This window comes from Aquarana catesbeiana, linkage group LG03, assembly GCF_042186555.1.
Source record: "Aquarana catesbeiana isolate 2022-GZ linkage group LG03, ASM4218655v1, whole genome shotgun sequence".
Classification (NCBI taxonomy): domain Eukaryota; kingdom Metazoa; phylum Chordata; class Amphibia; order Anura; family Ranidae; genus Aquarana; species Aquarana catesbeiana.
In genome coordinates, this window is record NC_133326.1 from 58648440 (window position 1) to 58664236 (window position 15797).

General features: G+C 43.2%; 1 protein-coding gene across 1 annotated transcript in view; it reads right to left on the reverse strand.

The window, feature by feature from the left end:
* EFL1 (elongation factor like GTPase 1) overlaps nt 1–15797 on the reverse strand; it is a 556540-nt gene that overhangs the window by 43518 nt on the left and 497225 nt on the right. The window contains exon 19 of the mRNA XM_073618573.1: nt 14376–14560. Within this exon, the coding sequence (XP_073474674.1) occupies nt 14376–14560 (185 nt within the window). The remainder of the gene's footprint in view (nt 1–14375; nt 14561–15797) is intronic.

The following is a 15797-nucleotide window of genomic DNA, read 5'->3' on the forward strand; positions in this document are numbered from 1 at the left end:
GGCATGCTGCTACTGCACGCTGGTCCCACGAGCTGTGTCATATGGCCGGGAGCTGGTAATTACGTGGAGACTTGCATACCTGACCAGCGTGGGGGTAGCTGATAACCTTGGGGGATACTGTACTTGACGGGAATTGGCCTCATATGTAGCCGTGGACACCCCAGCATGGAACCTCAGTTTTGGAGGGTTTTGCCAAGGTTCTTGTTCCCCTACTATTTCACGATGAGGGTGCCACACCACTGACACGGCACGTATTGGGGGGCAGACCTTTGAGGGATGTTAGGCGAGTGGGGAGACCACATCCCATAGACGTAGCTCTCTGCGGTATATACACAGCTCCTGCTGGACGTGGAAAAGCCGCCAGACGTACTGCTTGGGGACTGTGCCACTACTGGGGGAGACTGGAGGACCGAGGCGGAAATGGCCCTGTAGACCCTCGGGGGAGACTCAGGCTCAGATCCAGATTACCATCCACGCATAACCTTATGTCAAATTTTTGTTTAGTATATGCCTGTTGCAATCACACGTTTTGGAACAATTGTTATCCGCATACCATTAAGTTAAGGGCTGGGGGGACGGGATGGGTCGGGGGCTCCCTTCCCGGCACTGTCTAACCACTCCTCCACATGGGACTGCGCTCAATTCCCAGAGAGCGCCCTAGCAAAGATTTGCTACTGTTATTGTTTAGCTTGCGGCTGCTTGCCCTAGCAGCAGCCCCCTATTCCCTTTTTTTCTTGTTAGTGGTACACCTAACCCTTTATCTACCCTTCTGCTCTCCCACTTTCTTCGCTTTTTCTCTCGTTCCTGACTATCCCCTCTCCCATACCCTAACCCTATCACTCCCTATCCTCGCTCCCACGAACATGGATAAACTTTGAAAAATTTCACTCAATGTGAAAGGACTTAACGTCCCCGGAAAAAAGACAGATGCTCCTACACGACATGCACCGTCTTAAAGCAGACATCATCCGGATACAGGAAACACACTTTAAAGATGACAAACTACCCATACTCAAGAACAAATTTTACCCCACGACATACAATTCTACATACTCGGCAGCCAAGTCTCGGGGTGTATCCATCCTATTGTCAGCATGGATACCCTGGACACACCTTAAAGACGGACCCCGACAGACGCGATCTATTTTTGAACAGCATGATTGGAAGCGTCAAGGTGACACTAGTGAACCTCTATGTCCCTAATGATCACCAAGACCTCTTCCTTAGTCGCCACTTCGAACTGCTGAAATTTGTGGACGGCCGGCTAATCATTGGGGGAGACTTCAACATCCCTCCGGTTCCCTCAGAGGATACTTCATCGGGATCTTCCTCGGTTCCTCTAGGCACACGCAAGTGGGTAGTTAAATCCCTCCATACTGCACAATTGATAGATGCTTGGCGTATTTTCCTCCCCAGCAAACGCGACTATACATTTTACTCCCAGCCACATCAAATTAAGATGGACGGACACAGCCCTGCAATATTTGGGCACATTCACACCCCCCCCCCCCCCCCGTGGTTCTCAAAACTATTCGATATCAACTTTCACCCCTCTCCTGAAAACGGTTACCACTCATGGTTCGGCCAATGTAATATACTTAAAATTAGTATTCTGCCTAAATTCCTGTATCTCTTTCAGGCCCTACCTATCCACATCCCCGCAAGTTACTTTAAACAAACACAATCAACGTGCATAGAATTCATATGGGCCCGCAAAAGACCACGTCTCAGAAGGAAAATACTTTCCCCACCTAAACAACATGGAGGCCTGGAGATGCCGGACATCCGCACTTACTACCATGCAACACACCTGAGTAGGCTAATAGACTGGTACCGACACCGGGAAACCAAACTATGCCCTCAAATGGAGCAAGCCCAAAGTGTCATTCCCCTCCATAGGGCGCCCTGGTGCTACACATCGCTACCCACTAATATTAAACTACATCCTCTTATCAGCCCCACTACACAAGTTTGCACACATCTTCTCTCCCAAGCTTCTCTTTCACCCCGGAACTCGCCTTTATTCCCTATACTGGGTAACCCACGTTCGAATCGGGATGTCATGACGTGATATTTAAAAATTTTAGTAGCTCAGGCCTATTCCAAGCCTCTCACTTCCGAGCCAATTGATGCTAAAAGACCGTAACAGATCTTTCAGACCCAGCAGGCCCTTTCCGCTTAGATTTTTTAAGAGCACTTCAGCTCCGCCATTTCCTACGGTCCATCCAGCCTCCCAATGACCCCAGCCAACCTCTCACGACCTTAGAGGAATACTGTACAGAGACTGGAGCCCTACCACACACACTCTCTCTCACTTGCAAACTGTTGATTGCGCCCCCAGCGGAGTACCAACCTCTGGGTCTGATTGGGTGGGAACGGGAGCTAAATCATCGGTTCAACCCCAGCCAACGACACCGTATCCTCGGATTCACACACAAATCCTCCATCTGTACAAAAATCCAAGAAACTAACTACAAAATTATGACGATGGGGTACAGAACCCTGTTGCTACTGCAGAAATTCTTCCCCACAACGTCCGACCTATGTTGGTGGCGCCAGAGGGACTGAGGAACTCTCTTACATATCTTCTGGTCATGCCTCAAGATCCTAGACTTTTGGAGAAATGTCCGCCAAATCGTACAGAAATTCACGGAACGTATTGTTCCAGATGACCCCGCCTACTTTCTCCTCCATGCTTCCACGACCCCGGAAAACACTTATAAGAAGTCTGTAATCCGTCACCTCCTCGACGCTGCCAAAGCATGTATTCCCCTCTACTGGAAATCCCCACACTCACCGACAGTCGACCGGTGGCTTAGAAAGGTTGAAGACATGAATAAAATGGAGGACCTCATTCTCACAGCCCATCATAGACGGGGCCAGTACTCCAAAACCTGGACGCTATGGAACATATTCGTGTTCTCGGAAGAGGGCCAGGCCCTCCGGGGAAACGATACTGACGCCTGAATCATACAAAATCTCCTGTCACATCTCTACTCTGCGACAAATTCACTGGGTTATGCTATAACCTAGCTAATACGTGAATCCATGATCGTGGAACCCCCCTCCCCCCCTCTTTTCTCCTCCTCCCCACTTCCGATTCCCTTTTCCCCCCACCTGCTGTCTAAGCTATTTCTTCCTACTCTTAGTAACTCAGATGAAAAGAAAACGGTAAGGGACAAGGCCCATGGAACAGCACTGTATCTACACACCATGTACACAAACGCGCTCTCGTAGGGCAAGGGAGTGCAAATTAGGCCTAATAGAACTATATATCAAGAAGATTTGACTTACTACATGTAGCGCTAGTAGATTTGCAATCTACCGCATGTTAGGTAAATTTAGTAAATTGTGTGTTAGGAAGGTTAAAAGTTTGCCTCTGTTCCAGCTTGGCTGACGTTGTGGGTGTTTCCGTGCTGACCGGTGGGTGTCACTGTTACCACTGGTCAGGGTTGGAAAGGTAATGTGTTGAAGCAAATAGATGCTCCTCTGTCCCGGAGGCAAGCTCGGTGGAGGTGGTCCTCCGAGTTGCATTCTGGGAAGGGGGTATTTATGGGACAGACGCCATATTTTGGGGTTTGTTTTACAGCCACCTGCTGGCCCTCCTGGCCGACAGGTATGCGTTAAGGAGCTACCTCGTGGTCCTCCGATCGGGAGGCCCACGATACAAGGGCGCAGGGGTGGGTCCAGAGGCTTGTCTGGAGCCTGCCACCGCGGCTGAGGAATGGTCCTGAGCTGTCGGTCCTGTGTGACGAAGCTGGACAACCGAGGAGATCCCAGGGGAGGACCCGTCTTGGAGAGATCACGCCGCATGCTGGTCTATAGAGGGGCCTGGTGACTCGGTTGGAGGATGTATACAAAAGTAACTATACAGCATAGTGTTGCCGGCTTGGCTTAAAGGTTCAAGCACTGCGACTGACTTTCACTACAGAAAATCTATACATCCTGTGGCAGAGGATCGTACGGATTTTATTTCCAAACAAGTCTGTGGCAGAGACTTTGATTCGTGCTGTGTACTGGCTGCTAGACCGGTGAGAGAGGCCTATCCAGATGAGCAAGGAGTGTGTCCCATGAGGGGAGCGCATTTCAAATAGTATTTGAATTATACCAAGACCTTTTGCCAAGAGAACCCTTTCAGAGAATATTTGAGTTTCTTCTGCGAGTTTCCTTTCTACCTCTTTCCTGCTACTTCCTAAGTCGTTTGTTTAATAAAGAATTGAAAACGTACTCCAGTGTTGGTGCGTGTGTCGTCCAGAAGTAAACTCAACGAAACCCTAGACCCGGTGCTGGTGAAACAGAGGGAAGCAGAGTGAAGGTAACAGACCCGCTTAAACCAGCAGCTCCACCGAGAGTTAGTGCTACATACACAATATGGAAATCAATTGCATCACCGTCATTAACCTCTCCTCTCATGTAATATTACAAACTGTTATGAGGTGCAGAACTACCTATACTCATGTGATATGGTTTTGTTTCTGTATCTTCTTTATGTATTTTCATTATGTTGACCCTGTTGGTCCTGTCCCTCTGATTAAATAAAAAATGTAAAAAATAAAAATGCAAAACCTGTCAGCAAGTAGCATTACCGTTTTATCTGCTATACATTTTATTTTGGAGCTGAATGATAAAAAGTAACATTAGCAAAATTTGGTATAGGAGGTTTAAGCCCTGCACAGCTGATGCCCATTACTCCAATCAACATGCCAAAAAGATAAAGACAAAATGCTGCCAAACCTTCAAAGATCTGAGATCTAAACAATAACATGTATATAAATAAAGAATGTAGGATTTACAAGAATCTATTATTTGCAGTAAATTCAAGAAACGTCTGTCTAAGATGACTAGCCTGACCAAACACACCCAGTTTAATCCTGATCCTTGATTATATTACAATATATTGCGTGAGGCTGGCACATGTCTGTGTCTGTTATATATCAATTTCAAAGCCCTGGTTTTCCGGGATAGTACAGAAGAAAATCACGGATGACTTTCTATTGTAATTGAGTTGATAAATTAAATGAATTTCAGCCGTACTGCATTTGTCAACACTATTACATAGCCAAGAGTTGCTTAGCCTTACGACTGCTCAGGGACAAAGCCTAAATGATGTGCTTTACAATTTTGCAGATTTTTTTTTTTTTTGATAGACTGATATAATGCAGGTATAAGAATTTTTTTTCTTTTTCAAAGACATGCAACAGTTTCCTGGTCTGCTACAAGTAAAAGTTCTTTCTTTGAAAGACACAATAAAATATACTATATTTCTTAGAGAAGATAAATGCATTTTGGGATACAGACTGGCAAACACAATGTGAACCATTTTATTAAGGAAATACATTAGTCTTTGAAATGTCAAGTGTCACAGAGGACAAATTTAATGACTTGCTCGAAATGACAGATGAGATCCATTTTAATATATAAAAAACAAACAGAGAGAATAGCGCTAACCTCCAAGGCCATAAATTTTTCCTGACTTGTAGGATGGACTGAAGCATAAAATATTATAACAATATGATTTAGAATTATTAGAACTGTGCTAGGTATAAAATATGATCTGTTTGTTAGAAAATAATACAATGTCCAGCCGTACCTTGGAGTTCTGATCTTACTTACTCTTCATTGCTTACATTTTCTCTCTAAACTTTGCTTTAAACTGGCAATTCCGCAAACAGCTGACATTCATGGCCCATAGCGGTCAGGCTTCTTGCAGTTGAGCAGCTTTATATAGACTCATTTTATATAGTCACCAGAGATCATTGTTGACCAGTGCTTCAATTTAAAGGACAGCTCCACTATGTACAGATGCTAGTTGGTGGAAGATGTAAATAAAATGGCTACTCTATGGGTACACCAAACACCTAGGGCCCCTTCACATTGGTGTACCTAACCACTTGCCTACCGGTACTTTTACCCCCTTCCTGCCCAGGCCAATTTTCATCTTTCAGCGCTGTCGCACTTTGAATGACAATTGCGTGGTCATGCAACCCTGTACCCAAACTACATTTTTATCATTTTGTTCCCACCACTAGAGCTTTCTTTTGGTGGTATTTAATCCCCACTGGGCTTTTTTTTTTTTTTTTTATTAAAAAAAAAAAAAAGAAACGTTTTGAAAGCAAAACGTGTTTTTCTTTGTTTCTTTTATAAAATTTTGCAATAAATAATTGTTCTTCATAAGTTTAGCTCAACATGTATTCTGCTACATTTCTTCGGTGAAAAAAACCCAAATCAGTGTATACTATTTAGTCTGTAGAAAAGTTATAGAGTCCAGCAGTGGCGGCTGGTGCTCCATTTTTTGGGCGGGGCGGCCCAAAGTGTCAATATTTTGTGTGGCACCATTATTTTCCAGCACTGCCTTAACCCTCTTGGGCATGGAGTTTACCAGAGCTTTACAGGTTGCCACTGGAGTCCTCTTCCACTCCTCCATGACGACATCACAGAGCTGGTGGATGTTAGAGACCTTGCGCTCCTCCACCTTCCATTTAAGGAAGCCCCACAGATGCTCAATAGGGTTTAGGTCTGGAGACAGGCTTAGCCAGTCCATCAATGCAGTAAAATCAATATATGCAATGAACACACACATATGCATCCAATGACATCAGATCATTAGTGTAAAAAATTGTAGTAAAGTCCATAGATATAAAATAGGTAAGAGGAATCCCCTGGTAGCTCTCCGTGGAAGTCAGGTGAGAAAGTGGAAAACAAACACACCCTGCACAGTGATCCTCCACCACCAAACATATGCGCTTACCAGATGGAAAGCACAATAAGGCTCGTCTCAGGACTGTATCCAGGTCAAGCTGTTAAGCAATAAACCAATCCTCCAGATACCGCTATGGATGGTAAGCGTGTAAATGGGTCCCAGTATCCTATCTACGATATCCCTCCGTACAGCGTGGCTTCAACCATACAACAACCCGAATTAACCACATAAGGGTAGAAGAAAGGCAGCCATAGCATAAATCCGATATGTATTTTATTTAAAACAAGGTAAAACACTTACAAAATGGTAGTAAAAAGGAGTATTCGCCGGCTGGCAAGCGAGCGCCCGTTCGTAATTGAGTGCGGTGATGTCAGATCGTCAACCTCCCGACGTACGTTTCGTCTGTCACTGATGTCGTCTGGGGAACGGGCGACGCTCTGACACATCGCACTAAAAAGCAAAGGAAGTCACGCCCCGTTGTGACATCTCGGAGGCGTCAAACATGGACAGCCAGTCAGCTGTTGGGATGAAACCTGGAAGTAACCAGACCACTTATTCGATACCCAGGTTAAAAAAAAAAAAACATAGGTAAAACGACTGGAGTCATAGAACCCATGTAGTGAAACCCTACATATCGAACAAAAAAGTCAAATAGACCACACAGATATTACATGCGTGGATAGAAATAGTATGGGATCATGCCAACCTGATTACAGTAAAAGGCGACTAAGTCAGTCTAATAAAAAAGGTAACTATAGAATATATTGAATCACGGCATAACGCCATCTTGTGGAAGATAAGAAAATGCCACCCAAAAAATCCATTGCAAGCATAGAATAAAGAAGTACCTATAAATATATTAAATTACGGCATAACGCCATATTATAAGGGGAAAGAGAATGCCACCCAAAACCAAGGTATCAGTGAAAAATTGTGTAATAGGGAAATAAAATAAACCTAAAAATGACTATATCTAAATTTAATATATGGGCCTGAACTTCCAATAGCATACTTCTGGATGTAGATGTAAAATACCTATCGGATTTACGCTATGGCTGGCTTTCTTCTACCCTTATGTGGTTAATTCGGGTTGTTGTATAGTTGGAGCCACGCTGTACGGAGGGATATCGTAGATAGGATACCGGGACCCATTTACACGCTTACCATCCATAGCGGTATCTGGAGGAGTGGTTTATTGCTTAACAGCTTGACCTGGATACAGTCCTGAGACGTGCCTTATTGTGCTTTCCATCTGGTAAGCGCACATATTTGGTGGTGGAGGATCACTGTGCAGGGTGTGTTCGTTTTCCACTTTCTCACCTGACTTCCACGGAGAACTACCAGGGGATTCCTCTTACCTCTTTTATATCTATGGACTTTACTACCATTTACTACCATACTACCATACACTAAGGATCTGATGTCATTGGATGCATATGTGTGTGTTCATTGCATATATTGATTTTACTGCATTTATTGACTTTTTGCATTTTCACTTTATAGCGCAGTTTTTTTTTGTTGTTTTTTCTATTTGTTGTGATTTGTCCACAGTTGAACTGCTGCTTTTTTGGGGGGGTTTCTTATGATAGCGCGGGGATTGTCTTGTTTTTTCTGTTGGCCAGTCCATCACCTTTACCCTCAGCTTCTTTAGCAAGGCAGTGGTCGTTTTGGAGGTGTGTTTGGGGTCGTTATCATGTTGAAATACTGCCCTGCGGCCCAGTCACTGAAGGGAGGGGATCATGCTCTGCCTCAGTATATGTTGGCATTCGTGGTTCCCTCAATGAACTGTAGCTCCCCAGTGAGGGCAGCACTCATGCAGCTCCTGACCATGACACTCCCAAGACCATGCTTGACTGTAGGCAAGACACACTTGTCTTTGTACTCCTCACCTGGTTGCCGCCAAACATGCTCGACACCATCTGAACCAAATAAGTTTATCTTGATCTCATCAGACCATGGGACATGGCTCCAGTAATCCATGTCCTTAGTCTGTTTGTCTTCAGCAAACTGTTTGTGGGCTTTCTTATGCATCATATCTTTAGAAGAGGCTTCCTTCTGGGCCGACAGCCATGCAGACCAATTTGATGCAGTGTGCGGCGTATGGTCCCAGCACTAACAGGCTGACCCCCCCACCCCTCTACAGCAATGCTGGCAGCACTCATACATCTATATCCCAAAAACAACCTCTGGATATGATGGCACGTGCACTCAACTTCTTTGGTCGACCACGGCGAGGCCTGTTTTGAGTAGAACCTGTCCTATTAAACCACTGTATGGTCTTGGCCACCATGCTGCAGCTCAATTTCAGGGTCTTGGTAATCTTCTTATAGCCTAGGCCATCTTTATGTAGAGCAACAATTCTTTTTTTCAGATCCTCAGAGAGTTCTTTGCCATGAGGTGCCATGTTGAACTTCCAGTGGCCAGTATGAGAGAGTGAGAGCCATAACACCAAATTTTAACACATCTGCTCCCCATTCACACCTGAGACCTTGTAACAAATCACATGACACGGGGAGGGAAAATGGCTAATTGGTCCCATTGGCAAACATGTTATACTTACCTGCTTTTGTGCAATGGTTCTGCACAGAGCAGTCCCGACCCCCAACTTTTTTTGGGCCCCATACTGGCAGTCCTGGCACCTCTCCCTGCCGAGTCACCCCAGTAGCACGCCTCTTGCTATGGGGGCACTCCTGAGCCATGATCTGTGTGTCCATTAACACATGGAGCAGGGCTCAGTCCCGCCCCAGCTCTCTCTCATTGGCTCACAGGCTTTGATTGACAGGAGCCAATGGCTCTCAATGCTGTGTGAGCCAATGCGGAGAGAGAAATCCTGGAGAGCCGCTGCACTCATGCACATTGCTGGATCTAAATGAGGCTCAGGTAAATATAAGGAGAGGGGGGGGCTAGAGGGGAGCAGCACCCAGAAGGTTTTTGATATGCAAAGAATCCATTTAGGTAAAACACCTTAAGCCTTTAAAACCACTTTGTTGGGAAAAGCCACCTCTTTGACTGTGCTGTCTAGAGAAAGGCCTACTTTGACTAGTGGTAAATATGACCCTGCTGAAAATAGAAGTTCAATACACCCCACCCCCCCCCAACCCTTTTCTGCCAGCTCACAATCATAAGCTGAGCATATTGAAGACCTATCATCTCAAACTTCCTCTGCGTGTGCTAAAAATAGGATATATAAATCCGTCACATCCAGCAGAGAGCTGCATAGTTCACGTACAAAAACCCTGGCAAAAATCCAATGTGACATAATGGTGATTACCATTATTTACACACTACATTCACTAAGCCCATGCCATTAGTATCCATCTCCTGGAAATAAACTTGACTTCAGTCTTTAGTTGGAAACTGCACAAGGATTTCAATCTAATGCCCCGTACACACGATCAGAAATTCCGCCAGCAAAAGTCGGATGTGAGCTTTTGGTCAGAAAATGCGACCGTGTGTATGATCCATTGGACTTTTGCTGCCAGAATTCCAGCCAGCAAAAGATTGAGAGCAGGTTCTCTATTTTGTTCTTCTATTTTTCGGTCGGAAAAAGTTCCTATCCGAAAGTGCGTTCGTCTGTATGCAATTCGGACGTGCAAAAAATCACGCATGCTCAGAAACAATTCGACGCATGCTCGGAAGCATTGAACTTAATTTTCTCGGCTCGTCGCAGTGTTGTACGTCACCGCGTTCTCGACGGTCGAAAGTTCAGAGAACTTTTGTGTGACCGTGTGTATGCAAGGCAAGCTTGAGTGGAATTCCGTCAGAAAAAAACATCCAAGTTTTTTCTAAAGGAATTTCTGATCATGTGTACAGGGCATTAGCCATACATCACCAAGTCCAGTGCTTTTGTCATTACATGGTTTTCAATGGCTGATGCAAGACTCCCATCATGGATCCCATATACATACTAATAAAGGTCTGATTAATCTAATCCAAATTAAAAAATTTACATCAAATGTATTTCTTTCCTCCTTTGTCATCATATCACACAATCAACAAAACCGAACAGTAAACAGGATATTAAAAAAATGGAACAAAAACAAACTCTTTAACTTTAAGGTCAACAAATGACAGGCAGCTGGAAATGAAAAAACTTAGCAAGAAAACACAAGAGAAGAGTATCAAGCCACATGCTTCATCTAATATGCTGCTTATGTTTTTCCTTACATTCCATTCCTTCCAAATCTATCAAAGCTCCCACTGGGCTCTAATGTGTCTTAAAATCTCAATGTTATTTTCACTCCTGAAATTCTATGCAGCCCCAGACAGACACCTAACATCTGGCATGGGAGCAGGGTGTGCCTGCTAGGCAGGATCAGCTGTTATCTAAATGAGAACAAAACCCAGGAAAACACACTTCTCCGAGATTCTTTTTAAAACCGTGAATCATTGTAAGAGCAAATTATTAGAAGCAACGCTATATCCAGGCCAATAAATTCACAAACCAGGTACCAAAGAAAATCTCAGAGTTCGGAGGGTATATTCCATAATCTGATTAATGGAGTATAGTAAAACACAACCATCACAAGCCATGATTTTACTGCCTCTGATCATTTTCACTGTGTATGGCTCCTGCGGGTTACTCACTGGGTTTCATTTAGGCAAAGCGCCATACAAAAAGCCTTACCCATGTGATGAAACAATGAAATAACAGAATGAGAAATTTTGCAGTGTAAAGGATTCAAGATATCTTCCTTGCTTACAAAATGAAATGTTATATCTGATTGCTTACCATGCCGAATAATTGTTACCTCTCCCTGTAAAGTTACAAGTGCATCTATCTAATGCAGCGTTTTTCAACCCTTTTTCAGCCAAGGCACCCTTTAGAATCTCAAACAATCCAGGGGCACACCAGTCTGAGGGCTTGTTCGCAGGAGGCGCATCTGAGTTCACTCAATTTTTTGCGTGTTCCCCTATTTTTTTATGTAACCCTGTGCCCAGTCAAAAAAAAAAACCCTACAAAAGAGATAGTTTACATTTACCTTTTCTCCAGGCAGCATGTTACAATTGTGCGCTCTTGAAGAGCTATGGGCACAAATGGTATCCAACCCTTCTGGGTGTGTCAGATACCTATTCCCCTGCTGGGTGCTGTGGTTCCGTTGGCCAGCTGCTATGTCATTACAAGGTAATGTAAGGGGTAAGGTGACATTAAGTTTCTATTTAATAATTCCTTACAAACCCTTCAGCTATAGGCATAGGTGGGCGCAGCCCAATGCATAAGGGTGTGCACCCCAAAGCTCAAACACATGTGTGTGCATGTGTATATACACAGATATATACACACACACTTCTAAATAAACATCTACAGACATTTTAAAATGTATTAAAACATGGATGGTGTCAGTAGGACAGTGGATGGTGTCAGTCAGTAGAGCAATAGACTGTGTCAGTAGGGCAGTGGATGGTGTCAGCAGTTCTTGTATTTTTATTGTTATTTTTTAATTATTTTTTACAATATTATTTCTTCAATAATATTTTTTTTACCAAGCCCTATTGAGGTGAAATATCAGGGGTCTAAGGCTAGGTTCACACTATTGCGAATTAGATGCGGGTTTCCCCACATCCAATTCGCATAGCAGGAGATTGTGACCGGTTCTCTAAGGAGCCAGTTCACACATCTCGGCAGCGGCTCCGGTGCGAATTGCACAGGGGTCCTGTGCATCTTTTGGTCCGTTTCAGGTCCGAATTCAGCCAAAAATTCAGGCTGAAATCAGACCTGGAACGGTGAATGGAGTCGCACCGGACTCCTGCTGTGAAACGCTGTGTTCTCCAGTGTGAATCCAGCCTAAAGAGGCCCCTGATGTCTCATTTTTGATACAGAGGAAGAGACTGAGGACAGTGATTTCCCAGTTTCATTCTCTGCAGCCTCAACTGCACTGGATAGTGAATGAATGGTGCTCTGTGCTGAGCAGCTTCCTGTCCATTCACAAACTGAAGCATAGTAAACACATGACATTTACCGGCCCCTTCTCTTCTCTACATCTCCCTGTGTGCCAGCAACAGCAGCAGACCAGGCATACACTTATGGCTATACCCTGTTTCTCCGAAAATAAGACCTAGCGTGATTGTCGGTGATGGCTGCAGGATAAGCCCTACCCCCCAAATAAGCCCTAGTTTAAAGTCCTTGTAGGTCTTTTTTTCAGGGTAGGGCTTATTTTCGGGAAACAGGGTAGGGCTTATTTGGGGGTAGGGCTTATATTGCAGCCATCACCGTCAATCATGCTAGGTCTTATTTTCGGGGAAACAGGGTAGGAGCCCACAAAATCCAAATATCAACTTTTCAAAGTCACTGTACAAGGACATCAACGCATAGTCTAAAAAAATATTCTTATTACAATAGTTTGATAAAACATATACACAAATTGTGCCACAATATAGCATTAAAACCGCTCTCTATTAAATGGATAATAATAGCGAGATAGCAGGAGGCTAATACCCATGATCTATCACAACGTATATCCATTTTTTCTCAACATGATTTGCGGTATTGTCTGCTTCTTCAGGAGAGTTTTAGAGAGCAAACTTCTCTATAAAAAAAAACAACAATAGTCATAACAAATGTCATAGAAAATTGGTATGTTTGGACATAAGGATCCAGGCAGAGCTGTATACAATCTTACTCTTCACCCATGGAGTGACTATATGAGTACCACTGTGGAACACGTCTGTCCCGGCAAGTATGGGAGCACTATAACTCGGGCTAGGGATACAAAAAATTATATAAGAAACCCCAAAAGTGAGACCCACAGATCAGTGTTGCCTCAAGTTTGCGTTGAGCTACACAGCGTATCATGTTTTTGTGCCTACATATAGTTCTATATAGTCACAGCCTTTACAACCCTTATAGTCTCCCTCAAGTGTATACTCTATTGTTTTAGATTTGTCTTTATCTGTGTGACGATTGCGCCACCAATTTATCAACTAAGGAACGTGTGTCACCTCACCTGACAGAGATCTCGAACATTTGATACGATGTGTAGCTCAACGCAAACTTTTTGTATCCCTGGATGGAAGTTATATGCCCCATGTTATACTGCTCCCATACTCGCTGGAACAGACATGTTCCACGTACTACTCATATAGTCACTCCATGGGTGAAGGGTAAGATAGTATACAGCACTTTCTGGATCCTTATATCCAAACATACCAATTTTCCATGACATTTGTTATACCTATTGTTTTTTTATAGATAAATTTGCTCTCTAAAACATTCCTGAAGAAGCGGACATTACCATGAAACATGTCAAGACAATATGGATATGCGTCATGTGATAGATCATGAGTATTAGTCTCCTGCTAGAGAGTGGTTTTACTGTCATACTGTGCCACAATTATTGTGTATGTTTTATCAAACTATTGTAAAAAAAAAATCTTTTTAGACTATCTATGCATTGATGTCCTTGTACAGTACCATTAAAGGCCACAACAGACTCTAATAAAATATTTCTTTTGTAATGACTCCAGGACGTAGGTACTTACAGTGGATATAAAAAGTCTACACTCCCCTGTTAAAATTCATTAGTTCATTTGGGTGATTTTCTGCTGAGGCAGACAGAATATTTTATAACTTTCCTCATCTGCTGTCAAGGAAGGCATATACAGGTCTCCATCTGCAAAGCATTCAGTTCTGGTCCCATTTGATCTAGTGACTATTGAGAAGGAATAATTTGTTTACCTCCCAGTGACTGAACACCAGCTGGGGGCTGGCCAGGCCACTTGTCCTTTTTCTTATTTCATCAGCAAAGCCAAAGCTTTCGGCCACGGGCAGCACAGCCTTGATAATGAACATGTCTGTTCCTTCTTTCATCTCCTCCAATAGGACACGACCTTCTCTTTTTGACAGGACACCATACATACGACCTGTGAAAATGTTCATAAGAAAACAAAAGCCACTAAGTCAGTCAAATGGTTTTAATCAGTTCCTGCGAAACACATCAACTTAATTTGAAAATGCCACCAAGAAGCTTGGGGTGAGAAAAAATAAACTTGACTTTGTGATAAAGATAAAAATCTAAGCGATGCATTTTATGTACCAAAAATCTGCTTTTCTGCAAAAAGAACAGAATCATTTTCTGAATTCTGACTCTAAATGTGGTGACACTGAGTGATATGTAAAGAAATTTTTTGAAATTTTAATTATCATTATTATTATACAGGAATAAAGAAGAGCTTCTTAAAATACTTTACAGATTCCTTTGATCTGAGAAGACTATCCAATTTATGGGTAGATGGGGGACATAGCAACTTGCAAAAAAAAAAAAAAAAAAATGCAATTTTACTAAAACATTGAAGGAGAAGTCCAGCCAAAGCTCGTTTGGCTGTACTTCTCATATGGATCACAGGAGTACAGTTCGTTTTGCACTCCTGTGACCATGTCACGGATATCAGTCCAGGCACCATGTCATCCCGACAATGGGAGTCTGGATCCACCAGGTGCCTGGACTGACTCCTGTCTCAACCTCTCAGCGAGCCACTAAGAGCCTGAGAGGGCCGCCCCCGCCCCTCCACAGCCCATCGCTGTGAACGAGGAGGGAGAAAAGTGACAGTCTACAGCTCTCTGCTCACGAGCCCTGAAAACCGATGTTCTGTCGCTCGGTTTTCAGTGCTGAGGCGCCGGGGGTCAGATGCAGCATCAGGCCCATGCTGCATCCACCTAAGTAAATATAAATGGGAGAAAAAAAAGAAAGCCATACTTCTCTTTTAAACATAAACTTACCATCAGAAAGAGTTTAATTACAGACCTTCACTTTTTTTTTTAATTACTATTATTTTAAATTATTTAAAGAAATTATACAGAATGTGTTTTTTAATAGAAAACTAAAAACAAAATGTTTCACAAATAAATTACTGAAACCCCTATACTGGGTGAGATTTAAGCAGTACACCGCGGGGTTGATTTACTAAGACTGGAGAGTGCAAAATAACCGACCTTCATTTTTTTAAAATCACTATTATTTTAAATTAGTTAACAATAAAGTTTAAAAAAAATCTACAGACTGTGTTTTTTTTTATATATAGAAAAGTAAAAACAAAATGTTTCAAAAATAAATCAGGCACTGAAATTCCTATACTGGGTGAGAGTAAGCAGTACACCATG